The sequence below is a fragment of the Trachypithecus francoisi genome, unplaced genomic scaffold (genome assembly GCF_009764315.1).
Source record: "Trachypithecus francoisi isolate TF-2019V2 unplaced genomic scaffold, Tfra_2.0 Lachesis_group7, whole genome shotgun sequence".
Taxonomy (NCBI): Eukaryota; Metazoa; Chordata; class Mammalia; order Primates; family Cercopithecidae; genus Trachypithecus; species Trachypithecus francoisi.
The window spans coordinates 99,036,096-99,061,427 of record NW_022681472.1 but is presented as its reverse complement, the minus strand read 5'-3'; the positions used below and the strand labels follow the sequence as shown (position 1 = coordinate 99,061,427).

Here is a 25,332-nt window from a genome sequence, read left to right as displayed (position 1 = left end):
CACCAAGGCTTCTGTGGGGCTCACATGCTTGGCACCTCTGGGCCTGGAAGTGGGGGCATGAGTGGGCAGGGTGGGCCATGCAAGGGTGCAGGCCAGAGCAGCCCCTCCCGGGAGAGGCGTCCACCACCCATCCACCCACAGCATGTCTGCGGCCCGCCCGGCCTGCCTACTCACCCCACCCAGCATTTTCTGATGGAAAGTTCCCCAGGCAACAACAGCACAAACTGTGAAAAAGACGTGCCTGGGCAGGGGTGGGCCTGGGCCCACAGGGACTCCCAGTGTCTGTCCAGGCTGCCCTGAGGCTGGGCCCCTGCTCTCCGTCCCCTCTCTCACCCAGGCAACGGTGCTCCTGGTGGGCCTGGGGCCCAGCACAGTGGTGGGCACAGGTGTGCCTTGGCCTGTGTGCCCAACACAGCATCCACTCCTCAGTAGAGGCCAGTGTTGGATGAAGGACTCAGTGGGTGGGGGGACGGCCTGCACTGGCACCTGCTGACGCAGGTGACCACCCTGTACCTGCAGGGACCAGGGGCACCCACTCCTGTGCTGGGGAGTCACCTCCCCCCATCGTCAGGCCTGGGAGGGGGGCTCCAGGCTGAGGAGGGGCAGGTTCATTCCAGGCCTGGGTGGGAAAGGTGTGGCCACAGGGTGGAGGTTCCTGGAAGCGAGACCGGCCAGTCTGGGGTGGTGGGAAGTCTTGGGTGGGGGCTGCTGGGGCCCCAGGGGTGGGGCAGCTGGGGAGTGGAGAGGCCATCGAGGGTGCAGGTGAGGAGATCCCTGGGGGCTGCAGAGGAGGAGGCAGGGGAGCCCACCCGTAGTTCCTCAGTCCCCAGCCCACAGGAATGGGAGCAGCATCTCCATTTACCATTTACCCCCCCAGATCCTCCCAGGGCAGGCCTGGCCCCCACTGCCAGCAATCCCACCCTCTGGCCGCCTGCCCAGCGTCAGGGCTCAGTCCAGTGGGCTGGACGGGCCTCGGGGGGAGTGAGTTCCTCCAACCCTGGCCCTTCACCTCCCCCGCGGTGCAGGAAACTCAGGGGGAGGGTGAGAAGCCCCTTCCCAGTCTCTCCTACTTGCATGGTTGGGGCCGGGTCCTGGTTTCCCTGGAAACATGAGGCAGTAGGAGGCAGGATCAAGAGAAGAGCGCTGAGGCTGTGGCTCGACCGGCTGTGCTGGCCGCACCGACAGCTGGACGGGCGGGCCAAGCTATGGCCAGGAGGGAAGGCTGGGGGCAGGGATGTCAGCAAAGGTGGAGCTGACCCCTGGGCTCTGGGCTCCCTCGGGCCCCCAGGCCTGCTGCAGCAGTGGCCGCAGACAGTAAGTCTGAGGATGTGACCTTAGCCCCAGCCTTGAGCACAGGGCTGAGGGGGCTGGGTGGGCCAGGTGGCCTTCCAGATCGGTTTCAGGTCCCTTGTCCCACAGTGCTCACCGTGGGAAACCCGGCCTCATGGTCGGCCTGCCTGGGGCTGAGGACGAGACACACGGGGGCTAGGTCCCAAGTCCGGGGGGTCCCTGCCGCCAGCAGTGTTCTGGGAGCTCCTGGGCCTGGTGGAGCCCCGTGCCATTGAGGTGACAGACACTGGTGATGGAGATGGTGGTGACAGAGCCTGCGGAACTGGAGCCTGGAGAGTGAGGAGGGCAGCTGGCTCTGGGGAGGCAGGAGCAGCCAGGGTCGGGAAGCAGGACAGCCCCCGGGCCGTCATTCCTCCTGCAGGCGTCCCCGGGATGGCTGGATGGTGTCGAGGAGCTCAGGCCTTTCAGGGTCTCTGGTCCCTCATGCTGTGGCAGCTGCAGGAACAGGAGGTGCAGGGAGCAGGGGGCAGGGCTGGGTAGTGACACCTTTGGGACACCTCTGAATCTCCTCTGAATCTCAGCTCAAGCCACTGGTACCTAATGATGCCGCTGGGTGTCAGGTCACAGCCAACCCTCCCTGTGGGGCAGACAGATGGCAGACTCTGGTGGAAGATGTGGCTCTTGTCCCCATGGCCAGGGACCTCTGTGAAGGGCAGTGGTGGGAGGGCAGGACAGCGGCCACCAGCCCCCTGCGCTCAGCCCACCCCCATGCCCCAGCAGCTGCTCCTGTGCCTGCTGGGCATGAGGGCGCCACAGGTGCGGTAGAGGCTGCAGGAAGCCAGGAGCCCCTTGGAGCTGTGTGCACAGCAGGGCTGCCTGGTGCAGCAGGCAGAGGCCGGGTGAGGCTGTGGGGGGCATGAGTGGTGAGGGCACCAGTGCGGGGAGGGAGCTGCAGGCTGTCCAGTCTTGGTCCCCAGGTCGGGGCTCCTGGAGCAGCTGTTCCTGGCAGCCCAAAGCTTCGAAGTGGCCCATGACGCTCTCCTGGCTGCGCGGTGGCAGGGCAGCTGGAGCCCGAGGGCCAGGAGGGGCCATGCTGTGCCTGCAGGTAAGACCCAGGCCCAGGGAGATGCGGCAGGCCGGCACCGGGCTCCACGGCATATGTCCCCAGCACACATGTGCCCCTAGCCCATGTGTCTGCAGCATGTGTGTGACGGGGCTGCGGCACGGACCAAGGACTTGAAGTTCTCGGGGACGGGCCAGAGGCTGGTGGAGCTGCTCATGAGTAAGCGCCCCTCAGCCTTGTCCCTCAGCCTGGCTGGCGGCCCCCCAAGGAGTCCTGAGTGCTCCCAGAGAAGCCCCTCCCCAGCCCCTCGTTTGCCATGCCTTGGGGTGCCATCCTGGTGCTGAGGTCTGGGATGTTGCCCCGGGGCACACGTCCCAGGCCCCCAGTCCAAGGCCCCCTTCCAATGCCCGTGTCCTGGCCCCTGGCCCCCCAGCCCCTGGCCACTTCCCCGGGATGTGGCAGGGGGTGAAACTCAGCTGGTGGAGCCGCCGCTGCAGCAGCTCCAGGAGTGTGTGAGGCTGACCAAGGATGGTGCTGCCTGTGTCTGAGGAGCCGCTGTGCGCCCCGGTGATAGGGAGTGCTCAGCCCTCATCCCCAGCAGGCCTGGAGGCCCAGCTCACACTGGTGGAAGCAGCCTCTGAACATCAGGGACTCCAGAACCAGGAGCAGGTGTTTGCGCCCACCTGGCCCACCCCAGAGGAATGGTTTGCACCCTGCCCGTACCCTTTGGGGCAGCTGGAGCTCACAGCCCCGAGGAGCAAGGATGGCTGGGAGTGCCGCGGGCGTTCAGTCCCCAGGCCAGGCTGCCCAGGACAGTGCTGGCTCTCCCCAGCTGAGGGCCCAGGTGGCCAATATGGCATGGGAGGCAGAAGCCCCTGGCCAGGCAGCGGCACATCCAGTGGTGGCCCCGAAACAGCACTTCCTGCCAGACACCTAGAGATTGCCCGTGGTCAGGCTCTGGAGGGGACTGGGGCCAGGTGGGGAGGGTGCCAGGCCCCAGGCTGGTGCTCAGGCGGCGCTGTCTCTCCCCAGCGGTGTTTTAGGCAAAGGAGGAACCCCCGGGGGAACCATGGTCAGGGCCTCAGCAGCAGGACACGGGGCTGGGGGCCACCTAGGGGCTAGACCAGCAAGTCTGGTGGGGCCTGGTGGGATCTGGTGGGGCTGGAGGAGGGGCTTTGGCCAGAGGCCTGCTGGGCCCCAGCCTTGTAGGTGCCTTGGAGGATTGAGGGAGGGAGGAGGTCACTCCAGAGTCCCTCAGGAGGAGAGGTGACCATGGGCAAGCTGGACAACTTGGGGGCTCTGGGCTGGAGCTGCTGGGAGGAGCCTAGCCAGAGGACACCCACCCTTTAGGGAGAAGAGGGTACGGCAGGGGAGAAGGAAGGCAGGGACAGGCGGAGTTGAGCAGTGATTTCTGGTGCAGATTTCATGGCTCAGCTCCCATCTTTCTAACAACTGCAAGCCCCCATGCATGGCTGTGCTGCTCTCCCACGGGGTCAGAGCTGGAAGTACAGGTGGCCCTGGCTGCCCCCACAGGCAGGTCTAGTCAGCCCAAGGACAGCACCTCTCAGAACAGCACTGCCCAGCCTCTAAACTGTGTTGGGGTGGGGCAGAGCGGGCCCGGGTACCTGGATGTGCCTTCTACCTCTCCAGTCAAGTAGAATTCCCAATTAAGAACACGGTGTTGCTACGTATGACTCCCATGTATGTGGCAGCTAGAAAGAATATACATTTGGAGCAAGACAGGAGAAAGATTTCACTCTGAGATACAGGGTGGGGCCTCCTTTCTTGTGTTTAATGCAACCGCAAGGCCCAAAGTGGGTTCTGCCCTGGCTCAGCCTTCCTCCCCTTCCTCCTCCCCCTTTTCCTCCCCTCCTTCTCCCCTTCCCCTTCCTCCTCCCCCTCCTCCTCCTTCCTGTCTCTTCTATAAAATGGGAGAAGCTGGGCTTGCATGAGGCAGCCTCAGGATTTGCCTCCCACCTGGACCCTGGGGCCCCCTCTGCCCTTGCTCTCCCTGGCTTATTTCCCTGGCTTGGGGACTGTGAGTTTCCTGGAGCTGCCCTAACCAACCACCACCAAGGGGGTGGCTCCAACAACAGAAACGTATGGACCCTAAGCTCTCCAGGCCAAAGTCTAAAATGCAAATGTGGGCAGGGCTATTTCCCTCAGGGGCTGTGAGGTAAGGCCCGGCTCCAGGCCCCTCCTCAGCATCTTCTTCCTGTATCTTCACATCATCTTCCCTCTCTGTGGGTCTTTGTCTGTGTCCAATGCCCCTTTCTGAAAGCATACCAGGCACATGGGATGAGGCCCGCCTACTCCAGCATGACATCGTCCCAAATAACCACATCTGCAACGACCCTGCTTCCAAAGAAGGTCACATTCCCAGAGGATTTAGAGTCCGGACTTCGACGTAGGAATCTGGGGGATGGAGTTCAAGCCACAGTTGGGAGGAACCCTCTGGCTCTTCCACTCCTGGCCCTCACTGAGCAGTACAGGGGCCCTAGCAGGCAGAGGCTGTGCTCCTCGCGTCGGCCGGCTTCCGAGGCCTGGGTAGGAGAAACTGGGCCAGCCCGTGTCATCACCCTGACTGACCAGGGATGGGGGATCAGTGAGAGGCACAGTGAGAAGGGTGTGGAGAAAGAGAATTTAGGATGTGGTGGGGGGTTCTGAGGGGACAGAGGCAACAGGGCTCCGACCCCCACCTCAGCCCTTCCCCCACCCCAGGAGGCAGGTGCGTCACCAGGCTCCTCTGACGGCAGGTGCCCCCTGAGAGCTGTTGGGAGAGCAGCCCGTGTCTTTGCTGTGAGAGCACCCAGCCTGAGAGGAAGGCCCACCTCCAAGGCTGCCCACCCCCAGTACCTGGGCCTGTGGTTGGAGCTGCAGGCTGCTATGTCCAGAACCTTGGTGGAGAGGTCAGCCTGCTGCTCAGCTCTGTCCCACCCACTCCTGCCAGGCCCTCCATCCTGCCCGCATCTGCCCTGTCTCCTCTCTGGGCCATGTGCCCTGGAGGGGACACAGGAGGGGACACCCTGCTCCCAGTTGCTTTATGGAGCAGTGGCGGGCACTCCCCTTTGGGCTGTGCCATGCCAGGCTCCATGGGACCAATGGGGATCCCGGCCAGAGGCTCCAACCAGCACAGTGACTCCACGGACCAGCCCAGGGGCAGCATCAGCACTGGTCTTGGGGCTCTGGGACCTCCCTCCTTGGACCAGGTCCTCTGAGAGCCTCCCTGACCTCCAGGGGGAAGCTGGCAGCTGACCTCCCTGAACCTGCCAGCGCCAGGTGGAGGTGAGAGCCGTGGGCAGTACTGGGCATGGGCGCGCTCTCGTTCACCTCCTGACACCCTTCCTTTCTATGTAGGTGCTATAGGCCCAGGCCTGGGGGCTGGAGGAGTGGCCTGTGGCTCCGGGGACTGCTGGGCTGAAGCACTGGACTGGCATCCCTGGGGAGGTAGCGGTTCCCAGAAGCCCTGACCAGAAGTGGCCCAGGGACCAGAAGTGGCCCAGGGACCTGGGGAGTAGGGCAGGCACCCAAGTTTGCCCCCGGAGGTGTCCCCAGAGGTCACTAGGCTGGGGGCCACCACAGGGCAGGGGAGCTGGAGTCACAGGAAGACAAAGCTGAGGGAGAGGAGTCAGGGGACAGATGCCAATGGGTACAGCAGAGCAGGGCCAGCTCCGTGCCACCTGCCTATACTAGAGGGGTGAGGGGCAGACAGGCATGTGGCCCGTCCCTGGGCACATGAGAAGGCTTGGTCTGGCCAGCCTCACACCCTCTTGTTGCAGCAAGGGGCTGGCATACACCCAAGTTTTGTGGCCTGGCAGGGGTGCTGCCTGTAACGGCTCAGTGGCAGGAAGAAGTGGCTCTGGGGTGTGCTCCAGGCCACAGGCCGCAGCCAGCACCACCATGCCTCCCAGCAAGACCACACAGACAGTGTCCAGGCATCCGGTGAGCAGGGCTGGGAATGGATGCTGTTGGTCTGCCGGTGCCTTGGGAAAATGCGGGTTACACCAGCGCTCCTCCGGGGTCAGGGCCCAGCAGCCGGCAGCAGCCACACCGCGCGACCAGCGTGGCAGGTGTGGACAGGGTCCAGGCAGCCTGGGTGAGCAGGTGTGAGTGTGGGCCTGGTGGGTGGGTGAGAGCAGAGCCAGGGCAGTGGTCCCAAGCACCCTCACCCCTGAAGGCCTGACCTCTCCCTGCTGCACCTGCCGGGGCCTGCAAGTACCCTCATGGTGTGCGTTGGAGGTGGCTGGGCGGCTCTGGATGATATTCTGGTCAAGAATGACTCGGGCAGAGGTGAGGGCTGGGGCTTAGAGGAAGGGGACACTTGTAGGGGGTGAGGAGCACCTGAGCCCTCAGGACTAGGGGACAGAGGAGGAGGGGCCTTGGGGACAGAGGAGGAGGGGCCTTGGGCCCTGTCCTTCCCCAGCTCTGCCCACCTGGGATCTCAGGGCAGCAAAGGGGAGGGCCCTCCAGAAGATCCATGGAAGGTTCCTGTGCCAGGCTAAGGCTGCCCCCAGGCTGTGAGCCTCCATGCCCAGCATGTCTGGCAGGCCCCAGCCTTGGAAGGTGGGTGCCAGGATGGGCTTCAGAGAGGGGACCAGGTACTCCCAGGGCGACAGGGAACATTCTCTGAGCTCAGGTGGAGGGGCCAGACCAGGGGGTGAGGCCTGGCACTGTTCCCAGGCGGGACACCCCAGCTCTTACAACGTCATGGGAGCAGAGGGGCCCGCCAAGGAGAGCCTTGAAGAACCCTGAACCCAGCAGACACGGGGGGCGAAGCAGTGTCCCCAGGAGGCTGAGCAGACAAGGCGGGGTCGGGCTGGAGACAGGGACACCAGCCCGCACGGCACTCAAGTGGCTTGTGGGGATGGAAACCGCTGCTCTGGTCGGTCTGCATTTCACTCCAAACTCCTTTCCCCCCCAAAAAAAGTGTTCTGAAGGGCACAGGACGCCCTCGCGCCCGCCCTGCGTTCCTTCGCGGTGACTCCCTGCTGGGAACGAGGGGAGGGTCCCGGCTGCCCGGCCGCCGCCTCTTGCCCGGGGTGCAAGCGCCAAGCCCGGGTCGCGCGGGGTTTCCGGCACCTGCCTGCCCCGCCCCGCGCCGGGGCCCCCACCTGGGCGCCGCCCTAGACGGGGGCGGGGCCTACGTGGCTTGAAATGCGGGCGGAGCGGGCGCGCGGAGACACTGCGGATCGAGCTGCGAGCGGGCAGGTGCGGCGGGTGCGGGCGCGGGGCCGGGCAGGACAGGGCGGCGGCCGCCGAGGGAAACCGGATCCCGGCTGGAGCCGCACGCCGACGCCAGGGTGGGGACGCGGCGGCCGGCCGGGGCTTGGGCTGTGGCCGGGCAGGTTTCCCGCCCTGGGCAATTTGAGCTCCGAGTCCGAAGTGGCGCCCGGGACTCAGGGCGTGGAGAGGAGGCGCCGGCCTCGATCCCTCCTAGGAGAGGCGGCCACGGGCGGGGGTCTTGGGCGGGGGTCTCGCAGGCCCAGCGGTTTCCCCGGCAGCAAGGACCGCCCGGGGCACACTCTGCAGAATGGGAACGCCCAGGCCAGGAGGCAACTAGGTCGACAAATTGAGAGAGGTGACTCCTGGCAACGTTACCGGGAGGGAGGCGTCACTGACCCTGGGAAGTTGACTGCTGTTGGGTGAGCGGTCCCGGGGTGGCCACTCTGAGTCGGGTAAGCAGTCACAGGGTCACCTGGAGACCCTGTGGGAGGCAGAGGCAGGAAGGCCTTGTCCGTCACTTGGGCCCGGGGCTCTGCTTCCCTGCCCCTCCGCCCCCACTGCGCTGTGCCAAGCTTTTTATTGGGGCCACTGAGGTCTCATCGTGGTGCACGGTGCAGGTGGGCGGGGTCTCCCCACCAGGGCGCACAATCTGGCAGACGCTAAGGCCGCTGCTCCCTGTGTGGGCCCAGGCAGCTACCAGGGTCTGTCCTGACCCGGCTCAGGCAGGCGGCTGCAGCCTCCCTGACCCTTGTCTCAGGCTGTGGTGGGGGCCTGCTGGGCAGTCTGGTGACAGTGACCTCGCCCAAGAGATGCAGAGCCACCTTCCTCAGGAATGGCCCTCCACCACTTGGGGCCTGGGGGCCACCTGAGGTGGGGAATCCACAGGAGGAGACTCCGGGGAAATCTGCTTGGCTTCCTCCCCACCCCATCACCCTCACCCTGACCCTGTGCTCACCTGGGCGGCAGCCACCTCTTCCAGATGTCCCCACACTCGAAGCTGCGCCCCCTGCCCTCCCTCGATCCAGACCCTCCGTCCAGCTGCCCTCCCAAGGCCCCACATGGAGTCAAGTACACCGACTCCCAGGCCTTCCTCCTGTCAAGTCAGGGAGGGGACAGGGCCCAGGGAAGGGGCAGGGCCGGGAGGGGCTCATACCAGGCCCAAGGTCAGGAAGAGACAGTGAGTGGTGCAGCCAGCCACAGGCTGCATCTCACACATGGTGCGGGGTGGGCATGCACTGGCAGGCACACTCACACACACAGGGCACGCCTGCCTCCAACTCCCTGCTCCCAAGCGCCCTGTTTCCAGCCTTCCTCCCTGAATCTCCTCTTTGTTTGGGAAACTTGAGCCACTCGCCTGAGCTTATGGCCTGTCTGGGCTGGCTGCCTGTGCCCAGGTCAGGGGCCCGCCCAAGGTGCTGTCCCCACCCCTCCTGGCCCTGCCCCGCCCTGGCCTGCACTACCCCTCCCCCTTGCTGGGAAGTCAGTTGCTCATTTCCCCACTGCCATCCCTGGCCCGATGTCAGGGGACAGGGCAGGCCCCTGACCCCCCAGAAGCCCCTCATCTGGTGTAGATGCCATAGTGAGTGGCTCCCTTGGGCTCAGAGATCCTGGGGAGGTCCCGGAATGAGGCATGCTGGAGAGGGCCCAGCCCTAGGGGAGGCAAATGCCAGTACAGGTGGACAAAAAGCACCCAGGCTGGGTTCCCGGAAGCAGAGTCTGTCTGAGGCAGGGTCACCGGGAGTGGTCTCAGGATGGCCTCAGGAAGGGAAGGGAGGAGGAAGCAGGGTGGGCAAAGGAGAAGCTGGCCTGTCCTGCCGTCTCATGTACCCCCCAGAAGCAGATCTGGACAATCCCTGTGGCCACCCCAGTCAGGCTGTGCCTTGAGCCTGGCTTCTTCCTGGGGAAGTGCAGAAAGAAGTTTTGCAGTGTGGACCTGGCCCCTGGGGCCACCTCCCTGTCCTCCAGACCAGATGCCCTCAAACCAGGTGTGCCTGCTGGCTCAGGGCTTGTCAGGTGTGACCAGATCCTCTTCCCTGAGGGTCCCCTCAAGGGCTGGGGGTGAGGTTCTATTTACTATGAGAACCAGGCAGGGCAGACCAAGTCCCTGCACCCTGCCTGCCCCTGTGGCACTGCCTCCTGGTGCTCAGACCTGTGCCCTGCCAGATGGGAGCCTCGACCTGGCTGCTTGCTCCTGGGACACGATGGGCTGGAGTGGTCTGGGAGCAGCATAGCCTTTGGCTTGGTGACACTAGCTGTGTGCCCTGGCAGAAGTGTTCCTCCTCCAGGGACCAGGACATCTAAGCCTACCCACCCCAGAGCTATGGGGTCGAGGAGCCCAAGCTCCATCATGGATCAGTGGGGGATGGTGGGTGGGCCACGGTGGCTGCCAGGCCTTGGTTCCTGGACCTCTGTGGCCCACCTCCTGGGAAACACGCACATGGGAAGCCACGTTTTTGAGTGGTATAGCCGACTTCCTGGGGAATGGTGCCCTAGCCTGCAAGGCGTCACTGGGGAGCTGGCACTCCGGCTGTGCGTTCAGGAAATTATTCCTACATCCTGTCAGGCCAGCAGCTTTTGGCTGGGGCAGATTGTGATGTGACCAGCAGGTCCATGGCTAGCTGCACCATGAAGACAGGCACCCGGGCATCCCTGTGGCGCACTGGCCAGCTGACCAGACGTCTGCAGCCTCTTGCGAGCTTTCTCCAATGTTGGTCATTGAGCAGCAGCCCCACTCCATGGTCCTCTGCATCCTCCACGTCTTCTCAGCCACCTGACACTGCGTCCTGAGCATGGCCCCTCAGGACAGCTGAGCTGCAGTGCTGCTTCCTGGAGCCCTGGCTCTCTGTGCTCGGCCAGTGGGGTGATGGTGAGCCCTCCATGTCTGAGGCTCTGAGCAGCCCGTCAGCGGCAGGATGCCTGGAAGAGGCCCAGGACCGTATCTATGGAAGGGAAGGGAGAGGGCCAGGGTTTTGCCAATGTGGGTAGGGGGGCTGCAGTCTTAACAGGTGGCCCTGAAGGGCATCTCCAAGCCTCGACAGCCCTCAGAGTTGCCGCTGGAGCATGCCCTTCTTGAGACCAGATGTAGGGAGAAGGGATGGGGAGGACCCAGTGCCTTCTAGGGTTAGGATCTGCATATTCACAGAGCATGAGCAGCATGGGGCACCTGTGAGGCCTCCAGGAGGCAACTGGGTTTTGGGACCCAGGAGGCAGGCCTTGGTTCCTGGACCTCCAGGAGGCAACATGGTTTTAGGACCCAGGACAGGCTGGGCTCCTGCTGCAGATTTGGGAAGCTGAGGGTAGGTGGGAGGAGGTCTCAGAGTTAATGGGGGAACGAAGAGGGAGCGGAACCGTCACTGGAGAGTGGAGCCCCCAGAACCCGCATTGTGGAGGTGGGTGTCGGCCAGCTCCAAAGTGCATTTGTTGAGTTTGGCAGCTGGGGATGGCGGCTCCCTCAAGAGCGGTGGAGTGGGGGTGGGGGTCAAGTGTGGGGTCCAACCCTTCTCCTGAAACCCTGTGTAGAGGTAGGGAAGGGTTGTCATGGACAGGCTGCTGAGCAGAGGGAGGTTCCAGCCGGAATGAGGGGGAGAACCAAGAGAGGGACAGGGGCCCGTAGTGCTAAGAAACGGGGAGCAGACCCTGCTCTCAGGCGGGTGGGCACAGGGGTGCAGAAGACTGGCCAGGGGCCTAAAGAGCAGGAAATTACTCTCATAGCTCTAGAGGCCAGAAGCCGGAAGGCGAGGAGTGGGCAGTCCTGCACTCCCTCCGGAGCTGAGGGGAGAATCCTTCCTGCCTCTTCCAGCTTCTGGGGCCCCAGGCGTCCTGGGAATTCCTTGGCTTGTAGATCCAATTTCTGCCTCTGTCATCACAAGGCTGGCCCTCTCCCTGTGTGTCTGTCTTCTTATAAGGACACTATTTACGTTGGCTAAGAGCCAATCCTAGCCCGGTATGACCTCACCTTAACTGGGTGACACCTGCAAGGATCCTATTTCCAAATAAGGTCACATTCACAGGTACTGTAGATTAGGACTTAGACATACCTTTTTAAGGGACATAATTCAACCTGGTGCAGAAGGGGACAGGCCTGGGTGGAGGCAGTTGACGTGCAGGAGTCGGGGGATGGAGGTGAGGCACCTGCTGCCCTGCTCAGAGCCAGTCGCACAGCTGTATGTGGAAAGGGTCAGCACAGGGCATGCTGGGGCTGCAGCCGGAGGACCAGGGCCCGTGGCGGAGAGAGAGCCTTGCCTGGCCCGCACACGGCTCCTGGGAGGACTGCCACACGTCTGCTGAGCCTGCGGTCCCCGGGGCAGGGTGTGGGCTCAGAGGGGCAGTAGCCCAGAGGCCGTGGTGCTCGGGGCCGTGAGATCCAGGACAGGCAGAGGAGGATGCAGGGCTGAGGCAGGAGACCCGAGCTTCAGAGGGGTCTTGCTGGAGCCTGGTGGATGGCTGTGGAGGGAGGGCGGGGCCTCAGGAGCGGGCAGGAGGCACCAGAGCCTTGTCTGGAGTGACAGGTCCAGGTGGGGTGGGAGGTTTCAAGAGGTCACTGGAGCTGGGGTGGGGCAGGGCATGAGGTACAGCCTTTGGAGAACAAAAGAGAGGCACCTAGAGGTAGAGAGATGCCGGTGCCCAGGCCGAGGGGCGGGCCCTGTGGGTGGAGCCACAGCCCCCTTGGAGCAGGGCTGGGCCCCTCAGGCAGGGTTGGGGAGGGGACCAGGGTGCCCAGGAAGGACTCGAGGACACAGGGCCCTGGGCTGGCGTGAGGGCGTTGGCCTGGGGTGGAGGTCGAAGGACAGCCTGTGGGAGGGACAGCTGTGGAGTCCCGAGAGGCCTCCTGGCACCACCTGGGCCCCTGTGCTCACACAGTCCCTCTGAGCTTGCACTTGCCTTGGCACTCCCACCACGGAGTGCTCCCCAGACAGACTCACTCCTCGGGGACTCTGGCTGCGCGTCTGCGGGCGGAGCCCAGCCTGGGACAGCATGGGATTGGCCCTATGACCACATCTTCCCCTGTGCCCACCAGGCCATGGGGGGTCCCTGATTGAGCCTTTCTGTCCCCTGCAGGACAGAGGTGGACCTCTGCAGGCTCTGCATAACCAGCTGTGTGTGATGAGTGACCACACCTTGCCTCCTCTTCCCATCCCGGGCACCAACAGCACGGAGCAGGCCAGCGTCCCCAAAGCCATGGCAGCCACGCTGGGAGCCAGCACACCCCCCAGGCCCCAGGCCAGGAGCATAGCTGGGGTGTATGTGGAGGCCTCAGGCCAGGCCCAGAGTGTCTACATTGCCATGGAGCAGGGCCTTCTGCCTCCTGGGCTTGGGCTGGCTCTGCTAGAGGCCCAAGCGGCCACCGGGGGTCTGGTGGATCCCACCCAGGGCCAGCTGCTCTCTGTGTCCAAGGCCCTGCAGCAGGGCCTGGTGGGGCTGGAGCTGAAGGAGAAGCTGCTGACCGCTGAGCGTGCCGCTACGGGCTACCCTGACCCCTACGGGGGTGAGAAGCTGGCCCTCTTTCAGGCCATCGGGAAGGAGGTTGTGGACAGGGCCCTGGGGCAGAGCTGGCTGGAGGCCCAGCTGGCCACTGGGGGCCTGGTGGATCCCGCCCGGGGCGTGCTTGTGGCCCCTGAGCCAGCCTGCCACCAGGGCCTCCTGGACCGGGAGACATGGCACAAGCTGTCAGAGCTTGAGGCTGGCACAGGTGTCCTGCGCTTCGTTGACCCCAACACGCTGGAGCAGCTGACGTACCACCAGCTGCTGGAAAGGTGTGTGCGGGCCCCTGGCTCGGGGCTAGCCCTGCTGCCCCTCAAGATCACCTTCCGCTCTGAGGGCGGGGCAGTGAGTGCAGCTGAGCTGCTGGAGGTGGGCATCCTAGACGAGGAGACTGTACAGGGTCTGCAGGAGGGCAGGCTGGCCACAGCGGACGTGAGTGCACGTGCCGAGGTGCGGCGCTACCTGGAGGGTACCGGCAGTGTGGCTGGGGTTGTCCTGCTGCCCGAAGGCCAAAAGAAGAGCTTCTTCCAGGCTGCTACCGAGCACCTGCTCCCAATGGGCACTGCACTGCCACTCCTAGAGGCCCAGGCTGCCACCCACACCCTAGTGGACCCCACCACAGGCCAGCGGCTGTGGGTAGACGAGGCAGTCAGGGTGGGCCTGGTCAGCCCAGAACTCCACGAGCAGCTCCTGGTGGCCGAGCAGGCCGTGACAGGGTACCACGACCCCTTCAGTGGCTCCCAAATCCCCCTCTTCCAGGCCATGAAGAAGGGGCTAGTGGACAGGCCACTGGCACTGCGGCTCCTGGATGCCCAGTTGGCCACAGGCGGGCTGGTCTGTCCAGCACGCAGGCTCCGGCTGCCCCTGGAGGCCGCCCTGCGCTGCGGCTGCCTGGATGAAGACACTCAGCGACAGCTCTCACAGGCTGGCGGCTTCTCAGACCCTGGCAAGCACGGTGGCCTGCGCTATGAACAGCTGCTGGCCCGCTGTGTCACTGACCCAGAGACTGGGCTCGCCTTCCTGCCGCTTTCAGGGGGACCCCGGGGAGGGGAGCCCCAGGGACCCCCATTCATCAAGTACAGCACTCGGCAGGCCCTGAATGCAGCCACAACCACCGTCTCCGTGGGGAAGTTCCGGGGCCGGCCCGTGTCCCTCTGGGAGCTGCTCTTCTCTGAGGCCATCCCCGCAGAGCAGAGGGCAATGCTGGCCCAGCAGCACCAGGAAGGGACCCTCTCTGTGGAGAAGATGGCCGTTGAGCTGAGCGCCACCCTCGAGCAGGCTGCAGCCACTGCCAGGGTCACCTTTTCTGGGCTGAGGGACACCGTGACACCAGGAGAGCTGCTGAAAGCCGAGATCATCGACCAGGACCTGTACGAGCGGCTGGAACATGGACAGGCCACAGCCCAGGATGTGGGCAGCCTGGCTTCGGTGCAGAGGTACCTGCAGGGCACAGGCTGCATTGCTGGCCTGCTGCTCCCTGGCTCCCAGGAACGCCTGAGCATCTATGAGGCCCGACGCAAGGGGCTCCTCCGGCCCGGCACTGCCCTCATCCTTCTGGAGGCACAAGCTGCCACGGGCTTCATCATCGACCCGAAAGCAAACAAGGGGCACTCCGTTGAGGAGGCACTGAGGGCTGGTGTCATTGGGCCCGATGTGTTCTCGAAGCTGCTGTCGGCCGAGCGCGCCGTCACCGGCTACACCGACCCCTACACCGGGCAGCGAATCTCTCTCTTCCAGGCCATGCAGAAGGACCTCATCGTCCGGGAGCACGGCATCCGCCTGCTGGAGGCCCAGATTGCCACGGGCGGCGTCATTGACCCCGTGCACAGCCACCGCGTGCCTGTGGATGTGGCCTACCGGCGCGGCTACTTTGATCAGATGCTAAACTTGATCCTGTTGGACCCTTCTGATGACACCAAGGGCTTCTTCGACCCCAACACACATGAGAACCTCACGTACCTGCAGCTTCTGGAGCGCTGCGTGCATGACCCCGAGACGGGCCTGTACCTCCTGCCACTTAGCGGCACGCAGTCCCCGCTAGTGGATGGTGCCACCCGGCAGGCCTTCCAGAACCTGCTGCTCTCTGTGAAGTACGGGCGGTTTCGGGGGCAGAGGGTCTCTGCGTGGGAGCTGGTCAACTCTGAGTACTTCAGCGAGGGCCGCAGGAGGCAGCTGCTGCATGGCTACCGGCGGCGTGAGGTCATGCTGGGGCAGGTGGCACAGCTGCTGGAGGCGGAGACGCAGAGACAGGCAGACGTCATGCTGCCCGCACTGCGGGGCCAGGTCACCGTCCACCAGCTCCTGGAGGCCTGTATCATTGACCAGCACCTGTTGGACCAAGTGCTGGCCAGGACAGTCAGCCCCGAGGCACTCCTACTCATGGACGGCGTCCGCAGGTACCTGTGCGGCCTGGGAGCTGTGGGCGGCGTGCGGCTGCTGCCCTCCGGCCAGCGGCTCAGCCTCTATCAGGCCATGAGGCGGAAGCTGCTGGGGCCCAGTGTGGCTCTGGCCCTGCTAGAGGCTCAGGCAGCCACCGGAGCCATCGTGGACCCTCACAGCCTGGAGAGCCTCTCGGTGGATGAGGCCGTGCGCAGGGGTGTGGTGGGGCCGGAGCTGTATGGCAGGCTGAAGCGGGCTGAGGGTGCCATCACTGGCTTCAGAGACCCCTTCTCTGGGAAGCAGGTGTCTCTGTTCCAGGCCATGAAGAAAGGTCTCATCTCTTGGGAGCAAGCTGCCCGCCTCCTGGAGGCTCAGGTGGCCACGGGAGGGGTCATTGACCCCACTGGCCACCACCGCCTCCCCATGCCAGTGGCCGTTCAGCGTGGCTGTGTTGACCAGGAGATGGAGACAGCCTTGTCCAGCTCCTCCGAGACCTTCCCCACACCAGACGGCCAGGGGCACACCAGCTATGCCCGGCTCCTGGAGCAGTGCCCCAGGGATGAGGCTTCTGGCCTTCACCTCCTACCCCTGCCGGAAAGTGCTCCTGCCCTCCCCACCGAGGAGCAAGTCCAGAAGAGCCTGCAGGCCATGCCGGGGGCTGAGGACGGCACATCCCTCTGGGACCTGCTCAGCTCCTGCCACTTCACTGAGGAGCAACGGAGGGGCATGCTGGAGGACGTGCAGGAGGGGAGGACCACTGTGCCACAGCTGTTAGCCTCTGTACAGAGGTGGCTACAGGAGACCAAGCTCCTGGCCCAAACCCACATCATGGTGCCTGGCCCGCGGGGTGAGGTCCCTGCCGTCTGGCTGCTGGATGCTGGCATCATCACCCAGGAGACCCTTGAGGCCCTGGCTCAGGGCACGCAGTCGCCCGCCCAGGTCACTGAGCAGCCGGCAGTGAAGGCCTGCCTGTGGGGCACAGGCTGCGTGGCCGGTGTGCTGTTGCAGCCCTCTGGGGCCAAGCTCAGTATCGCCCAGGCCATGAAGGACGGCCTCCTGCCCACAGGCCTGGGCCAGAGGCTGCTGGAAGCCCAGGTGGCATCTGGCTTCCTTGTCGATCCCCTGAACAACCAGAGACTGTCGGTGGAGGATGCAGTTAAGGTCGGCCTGGTGGGTAGGGAGCTGAGTGAGCAGCTTGGGCAGGCCGAGAGGGCGGTGGCCGGCTACCCAGATCCCTACTCTGGGGGCTCCCTCTCTCTGTGGCAGGCCATGGAGAAGGGGCTCGTGCCACAGAACGAGGGCTTGCCCCTCCTGCAGGTGCAGCTGGCCACAGGGGGTGTGGTGGACCCTGTCCACGGGGTGCACCTGCCCCAGGCAGCAGCCTGCAGACTCGGCCTTCTGGACACACAGACGAGCCAGGTGCTAACAGCAGTTGACAAGGACAACAAGTTCTTCTTTGACCCCAGTGCGCGGGACCAGGTGACCTACCAGCAGCTCAGGGAGCGCTGTGTGTGCGACTCCGAGACTGGTTTGTTGCTGCTGCCACTGCCCTCAGACACAGCACTTGAGGTGGACGACCACACTGTGGTGGCTCTTAGGGCCATGAAGGTGCCCGTCAGCACAGGGAGGTTTAAGGGGTGTAGTGTGTCGCTCTGGGACCTGCTGCTCTCCGAGTACGTCTGTGCTGACAAGCGGCGGGAGCTGGTGGCACTCTGTCGGTCTGGGAGGGCTGCAGCCCTGCGGCAGGTGGTCAGCGTGGTCACTGCCCTGGTCGAGGATGCAGAGAGGCAGCCCCTGCAGGCCACCTTCAGAGGGCTCCGGAAGCAGGTGTCAGCCAGGGACCTGTTCAGGGCACAGCTGATCAGCAGGAAGACGCTGGACGAGCTGAGCCAGGGGACGATGACAGTGAAGGAGGTGGCGGAGATGGAGAGCGTGAGGCAGTCCCTGGAGGGAGGCAATTTCATTGCCGGGGTCCTTGTCCAGGGCACCCAGGAGAGGATGAGCATCCCAGAAGCCCTGAGGAGGCACATCCTGCGGCCGGGCACAGCTCTGGTACTGCTGGAGGCACAGGCAGCTACCGGCTTCATCATCGACCCCGTGGAGAACCAGAAGCTGACCGTGGAGGAGGCGTTCAAAGCAGGGATGTTCGGCAAAGAAACCTATGTGAAGCTGCTGTCGGCCGAGCGTGCTGTTACTGGCTACACCGACCCCTACACTGGGCAGCAGATCTCCCTCTTCCAGGCCATGCAGAAGGGCCTCATCGTCCGGGAGCACGGCATCCGCCTGCTGGAGGCCCAGATCGCCACGGGCGGCATCATCGACCCCGTGCACAGCCACCGTGTGCCCGTGGACGTGGCCTACCGGTGTGGTTACTTTGATGAGGAGCTGAACCGCGTCCTGGCGGACCCCAGTGACGACACCAAGGGCTTCTTCGACCCCAACACGCATGAGAATCTCACGTACCTGCAGCTTCTGGAGCGCTGCGTGGAGGACCCCGAGACGGGCCTGTACCTGCTACAAATCATAAAGAAAGGAGAAACTTATCTGTACATCAGTGAGACCATGAGACACGAGTTGCAATCCAGAACTGCAAACATGCGCGTGGGGAGGTTTGCTGGCCAGGTGGTCTCTTTCTGGGACTTGCTCTCCTCTCCATACTTCACAGAGGACAGGAAGCGGGAGCTCATCCGGGAGTATGGAACCCAGAGTGGGAGCCTGGAGAAATGGCTGGAAATCATCACCAAGACAATTGAAGAAACAGAGACGCAAAACCAAGGCATCAAGGTGGCGGCCATCAGAGGGGAGGTGACAGCTGCAGAGCTGTTCAACTCCGGGGTCATCGATCTGAAGACCCTGCACACACTTCGTGCGGGGAGGACTGGGGGACAAGCACTCAGCACACTGGAGTGTGTAAAGCCTTACCTGGAAGGCAGTGGCTACATTGCAGGGGTGATGGTGCCCTCCACCAGGGAGGTCATGAGCCTTCATCAGGCCAGCAGGAAGGAGCTCATACCTGTAGGATTTGCGACTTGGCTGCTGGAGGCACAGGCCGCGACTGGGTTCCTCCTGGACCCCTGCACCCACCAGAGGCTCTCCGTGGACGAGGCTGTGGATGTGGGCCTGGTGAGCGAGGAGCTGCGGGAGAGGCTCCTGAGGGCCGAAAGGGCTGCCACGGGCTACAGGGATCCAGCTACGGGAGACACAATCCCGCTGTTCCAGGCCATGCAGAAGCAGCTCATTGAGAAGGCAGAGGCACTGAGGCTGCTGGAGGTGCAGGTGGCCACGGGGGGTGTCATCGACCCACGGCACCACCACCGGCTCCCACTGGAAACCGCCTACAGACGCGGCTGTCTGAACGAGGACATCTATGCGCTCATTTCTAACGAGAAGCACATGAGGAAACGGTTTGTGGACCCTAACACGCAGGAGAAGTCTCCTACCGAGAGCTGCAGGAGAGGTGCCGGCCGCAAGAGGACACTGGCTGGGTGCTCTTCCCAGTGAACAAGGATGCACGGAACTCCGACTACATAGATGATGAGACAAGAAGGGCCCTGGAGGCAGAGAAAGTGGAAATAACGGTGGGAAGGTTCAGAGGTAAGAAGCCAACACTGTGGGCACTGCTGAATTCAGAATACGTGACAGAGGAGAAGAAGCTCCAGCTGGTGAGGATGTACAGAATGGACGCGAGCCGGGCACTGCAGAAAGTAGCACATCAGATCTCAGACATGATTGAGAAGCACGAAAACAGCAACAAACAACTGTGGTTCCAAGGAATTAGAAGACAGATCACAGCCTCTGAACTCCTCAGCTCAGCCATAATCACAGAGGAAATGCTGCGGGACCTGGAAACAGGGCGGAGCACAACACAAGAGCTCAGGGAGGACGACCGCATCAAGCGCTACCTGGAGGGCACCAGCTGCATCGCGGGCGTCCTGGTGCCCACCAAGGACGAACCCAGCCGCCAGGAGAAGATGAGCATCTACCAGGCCATGTGGAAGGGCGTGCTGCGGCCGGGCACGGCCCTGGTGCTGCTGGAGGCACAGGCGGCCACCGGCTTCGTCATCGACCCCGTGCGCAACCTGAGGCTGTCCGTGGAGGAGGCCGTGGCCGCGGGCGTGGTGGGCGGCGAGATCCAGGAGAAGCTGCTGTCGGCCGAGCGCGCCGTCACCGGCTACACCGACCCCTACACCGGGCAGCAGATCTCCCTCTTCCAGGCCATGCAGAAGGACCTCATCGTCCGGGAGCACGGCATCCGCCTGCTGGAGGCCCAGATCGCCACGGGCGGCGTCATCGACCCCGTGCACAGCCACCGCGTGCCCGTGGACGTGGCCTACCGGCGCGGCTACTTCGACGAGGAGATGAACCGCGTCCTGGCGGACCCCAGCGACGACACCAAGGGCTTCTTCGACCCCAACACGCACGAGAACCTCACGTACGTGCAGCTGCTGCGCCGCTGCGTGCGCGACCCGGACACCGGGCTCTACATGCTGCAGCTGGCAGGCCGGGGCTCCGCCGTGCACCAGCTGAGCGAGGAGCTGCGCTGTGCCCTGCGGGACGCCCGCGTGACGCCAGGCTCGGGCGCCCTCCGGGGCCAGAGGGTCTCCGTCTGGGAGCTCCTCTTCTACCGCGAGGTGTCCGAGGACCGGCGCCAGGACCTGCTAAGCAGATACCGGGCAGGCACGCTGAGCGTGGAGGAGCTGGGCGCCACCCTCACCTTGCTGCTGGACCAGGCCCAGGCCGAGGCAGGGAGCCCGCGCCCAGACCCCCGGGAGGCCCTGCGTGCAGCCACCATGGAGGTCAAGGTGGGCCGCCTCCGGGGGCGCGCGGTGCCCGTGTGGGACGTGCTGGCGTCTGGCTACGTGAGCAGGGCCGCCCGGGAGGAGCTGCTGGCCGAGTTTGGCTCAGGGACTCTGGCCTTACCCACACTGACCTGCCGGCTGACCGCCATCATCGAGGAGGCCGAGGAGGCCCCCCGGGCCCGGCCGCAGCTCCAGGACGCCTCGCGCAGCCCACGAGAGCCAGGGCAAGGGGACGGCGACTCGGGGCGCTCCCCGGGCCAGGGCGAGGCCGAGGAGGCCGCTGCCGCTGCCCGCCGCCTAGAGCAGACCCTGCGTGGTGCCACCATGGAGGTGCAGCGCGGGCAGTTCAGGGGCGGCCGGTCTCCGTGTGGGACGTCCTCTTCTCCTCGTACCTGAGCGAGGCCCGCCGAGACGAGCTCCTGGCCCAGCACGCGGCCGGCGTCCTGGGCCTGCCCGACCTCGTCGCCGTCCTCACCCGGGTCATCGAGGAGAGCGAGGAGCGGCTCAGCAAGGTGTCCTTTCGAGGCCTGAGGCGCCAGGTGTCCGCCTCCGAGCTGCACACGTCTGGGATCCTGGGCCCCGAGACCCTGCGGGACCTGGCCCAGGGCACTAAGACGCTGCAGGAGGTGACGGAGATGGACTCGGTCAAGCGCTACCTGGAGGGCACCAGCTGCATCGCGGGCGTCCTGGTGCCCGCCAAGGACGAACCCGGCCGCCAGGAGAAGATGAGCATCTACCAGGCCATGTGGAAGGGCGTGCTGCGGCCGGGCACGGCCCTGGTGCTGCTGGAGGCGCAGGCGGCCACCGGCTTCGTCATCGACCCCGTGCGCAACCTGAGGCTGTCCGTGGAGGAGGCCGTGGCCGCGGGCGTGGTGGGCGGCGAGATCCAGGAGAAGCTGCTGTCAGCGGAGCGTGCCGTCACCGGCTACACCGACCCCTACACCGGGCAGCAGATCTCCCTCTTCCAGGCCATGCAGAAGGACCTCATCGTCCGGGAGCACGGCATCCGCCTGCTGGAGGCCCAGATCGCCACGGGCGGCGTCATCGACCCCGTGCACAGCCACCACGTGCCCGTGGACATGGCCTACCGGCGCGGCTACTTCGACGAGGAGATGAACCGCGTCCTGGCGGACCCCAGCGACGACACCAAGGGCTTCTTCGACCCCAACACGCACGAGAACCTCACGTACGTGCAGCTGCTGCGCCGCTGCGTGCGCGACCCGGACACCGGGCTCTACATGCTGCAGCTGGCAGGCCGGGGCTCCGCCGTGCACCAGCTGAGCGAGGAGCTGCGCTGTGCCCTGCGGGACGCCCGCGTGACGCCAGGCTCGGGCGCCCTCCGGGGCCAGAGCGTCTCCGTCTGGGAGCTCCTCTTCTACCGCGAGGTGTCCGAGGACCGGCGCCAGGACCTGCTAAGCAGATACCGGGCGGGCACGCTGAGCGTGGAGGAGCTGGGCGCCACCCTCACCTCGCTGCTGGCCCAGGCCCAGGCCGAGGCAGGGAGCCCGCGCCCAGACCCCCGGGAGGCCCTGCGTGCAGCCACCATGGAGGTCAAGGTGGGCCGCCTCCGGGGGCGCGCGGTGCCCGTGTGGGACGTGCTGGCGTCTGGCTACGTGAGCAGGGCCGCCCGGGAGGAGCTGCTGGCCGAGTTTGGCTCAGGGACTCTGGCCTTACCCGCACTGACCCGCCGGCTGACCGCCATCATCGAGGAGGCCGAGGAGGCCCCCCGGGCCCGGCCGCAGCTCCAGGACGCCTCGCGCGGCCCACGAGAGCCAGGGCAAGGGGACGGCGACTCGGGGCGCTCCCCGGGCCAGGGCGAGGCCGAGGAGGCCGCTGCCGCCGCCCGCCGCCAAGAGCAGACCCTGCGTGGTGCCACCATGGAGGTGCAGCGCGGGCAGTTCCAGGGGCGGCCGGTCTCCGTGTGGGACGTCCTCTTCTCCTCGTACCTGAGCGAGGCCCGCCGAGACGAGCTCCTGGCCCAGCACGCGGCCGGCGTCCTGGGCCTGCCCGACCTCGTCGCCGTCCTCACCCGGGTCATCGAGGAGAGCGAGGAGCGGCTCAGCAAGGTGTCCTTTCGAGGCCTGAGGCGCCAGGTGTCCGCCTCCGAGCTGCACACGTCTGGGATCCTGGGCCCCGAGACCCTGCGGGACCTGGCCCAGGGCACTAAGACGCTGCAGGAGGTGACGGAGATGGACTCGGTCAAGCGCTACCTGGAGGGCACCAGCTGCATCGCGGGCGTCCTGGTGCCCGCCAAGGACCAACCCGGCCGCCAGGAGAAGATGAGCATCTACCAGGCCATGTGGAAGGGCGTGCTGCGGCCGGGCACGGCCCTGGTGCTGCTGGAGGCGCAGGCGGCCACCGGCTTCGTCATCGACCCCGTGCGCAACCTAAGGCTGTCCGTGGAGGAGGCCGTGGCCGCGGGCGTGGTGGGCGGCGAGATCCAGGAGAAGCTGCTGTCAGCGGAGCGTGCCGTCACCGGCTACACCGACCCCTACACCGGGCAGCAGATCTCCCTCTTCCAGGCCATGCAGAAGGACCTCATCGTCCGGGAGCACGGCATCCGCCTGCTGGAGGCCCAGATCGCCACGGGCGGCGTCATCGACCCCGTGCACAGCCACCGCGTGCCCGTGGACATGGCCTACCGGCGCGGCTACTTCGACGAGGAGATGAACCGCCTCCTGGCGGACCCCAGCGACGACACCAAGGGCTTCTTCGACCCCAACACGCACGAGAACCTCACGTACGTGCAGCTGCTGCGCCGCTGCGTGCGCGACCGGACACCGGGCTCTACATGCTGCAGCTGGCAGGCCGGGGCTCCGCCGTGCACCAGCTGAGCGAGGAGCTGCGCTGTGCCCTGCGGGACGCCCGCGTGACGCCAGGCTCGGGCGCCCTCCGGGGCCAGAGCGTCTCTGTCTGGGAGCTCCTCTTCTACCGCGAGGTGTCCGAGGACCGGCGCCAGGACCTGCTAAGCAGATACCGGGCGGGCACGCTGAGCGTGGAGGAGCTGGGCGCCACCCTCACCTCGCTGCTGGCCCAGGCCCAGGCCGAGGCCGGGAGCCCGCGCCCAGACCCCCGGGAGGCCCTGCGTGCAGCCACCATGGAGGTCAAGGTGGGCCGCCTCCGGGGGTGCGCGGTGCCAGTGTGGGACGTGCTGGCGTCTGGCTACGTGAGCAGGGCCGCCCGGGAGGAGCTGCTGGCCGAGTTTGGCTCAGGGACTCTGGCCTTACCCGCACTGACCCGCCAGCTGACCGCCATCATCGAGGAGGCCGAGGAGGCCCCCCGGGCCCGGCCGCAGCTCCAGGACGCCTCGCGCGGCCCACGAGAGCCAGGGCAAGGGGACGGCGACTCGGGGCGCTCCCCGGGCCAGGGCGAGGCCGAGGAGGCCGCTGCCGCCGCCCGCCGCCAAGAGCAGATCCTGCGTGGTGCCACCATGGAGGTGCAGCGCGGGCAGTTCCAGGGGCGGCCGGTCTCCGTGTGGGACGTCCTCTTCTCCTCGTACCTGAGTGAGGCCCGCCGAGACGAGCTCCTGGCCCAGCACGCGGCCGGCGTCCTGGGCCTGCCCGACCTCGTCGCCGTCCTCACCCGGGTCATCGAGGAGAGCGAGGAGAGCGAGGAGCGGCTCAGCAAGTGTCCTTTCGAGGCCTGAGGCGCCAGGTGTCCGCCTCCGAGCTGCACACGTCTGGGATCCTGGGCCCCGAGACCCTGCGGGACCTGGCCCAGGGCACTAAGACGCTGCAGGAGGTGACGGAGATGGACTCGGTCAAGCGCTACCTGGAGGGCACCAGCTGCATCGCGGGCGTCCTGGTGCCCGCCAAGGACGAACCCGGCCGCCAGGAGAAGATGAGCATCTACCAGGCCATGTGGAAGGGCGTGCTGCGGCCAGGCACGGCCTGGTGCTGCTGGAGGCGCAGGCGGCCACCGGCTTCGTCATCGACCCCGTGCGCAACCTGAGGCTGTCCGTGGAGGAGGCCGTGGCCGCGGGCGTGGTGGGCGGCGAGATCCAGGAGAAGCTGCTGTCAGCGGAGCGTGCCGTCACCGGCTACACCGACCCCTACACCGGGCAGCAGATCTCCCTCTTCCAGGCCATGCAGAAGGACCTCATCGTCCGGGAGCATGGCATCCGCCTGCTGGAGGCCCAGATCGCCACGGGTGGCGTCATCGACCCCGTGCACAGCCACCGCGTGCCCGTGGACGTGGCCTACCGGCGCGGCTACTTCGACGAGGAGATGAACCGCGTCCTGGCGGACCCCAGCGACGACACCAAGGGCTTCTTCGACCCCAACACGCACGAGAACCTCACGTACGTGCAGCTGCTGCAGAGGGCCACTCTTGACCCTGAGACAGGGCTCCTGTTTCTTTCTCTCTCTCTGAAGTGACTGGGCTTCCTCTGCAATTTTCTGCAACTCAGGAGAAGCTGCGGTGTAATCTGGTGTCTGGTTTTTTTTTTTCTCATTCTTTGATTTTGTTGTTTTACCTGTTGGGTATCTGTGGAAAATGTTTTAAGTTATTATGTGACAGTAACTTTTTCTTTGCCTATCAAGGGGTTTCATAGTTTTTGGTGTGTTGTCTGAGGCCTCTCGGTGTCATCTGGTTGTACTTTTCACTCCTTTTTGATTTTCAGAACATTTTTCTGTCCATTTTGGATTCCCTGTCGCCATTTTACAGAAGGTCACTCTTTAGACTCTCAGTCCATCGTGCCATCAGGTGCTCTTTTGTTGCAATGTGATTCTTGTTACATGCAGTTATCTCCCTTATGATGTGCTCTTCATGTTCATTGTCAAACTCATTTTCCATCAGACATCTACTATTTAGTGCTCTGGCTCAATTTCAGTCCTCCTCCCCAGCCTTTTCACCTGCTGCTGTGCCAGCCCAAAGCATGGGCGTTATTCTGCTGGCTGCTCCACCTTAGAGGTCCGACCTCACCAGCACTGACTGAGAGCGTCTGTTGTGGAGAAGTACCTTTGGTAGTAATTTACTAGGAAAAATTCTGAACACATAAGACACGAATGAAACTCTTGTGTTTGATTTCAGGTTTTTGAAGGTTCAATCACCAGTCTTCATACCCTTAATACAATCTTCATACCCTTAAACAAGGGA

At 64.8% G+C, this 25,332-nt stretch overlaps 1 protein-coding gene across 1 annotated transcript; it reads left to right on the top strand.

Annotated features, from left to right (window-relative positions):
- The first annotated feature begins 7,526 nt into the window (after positions 1-7,526).
- On the top strand, positions 7,527-23,881 carry EPPK1 (epiplakin 1). The gene is given in 5 exon segments (XM_033202707.1): positions 7,527-7,561; positions 12,635-18,866; positions 18,869-20,509; positions 22,051-23,019; positions 23,115-23,881. Coding segments are annotated over 4 exon segments (9,564 nt in total). The 5' UTR covers positions 7,527-7,561; positions 12,635-12,679.
- The last annotated feature ends 1,451 nt before the right edge of the window (positions 23,882-25,332 follow it).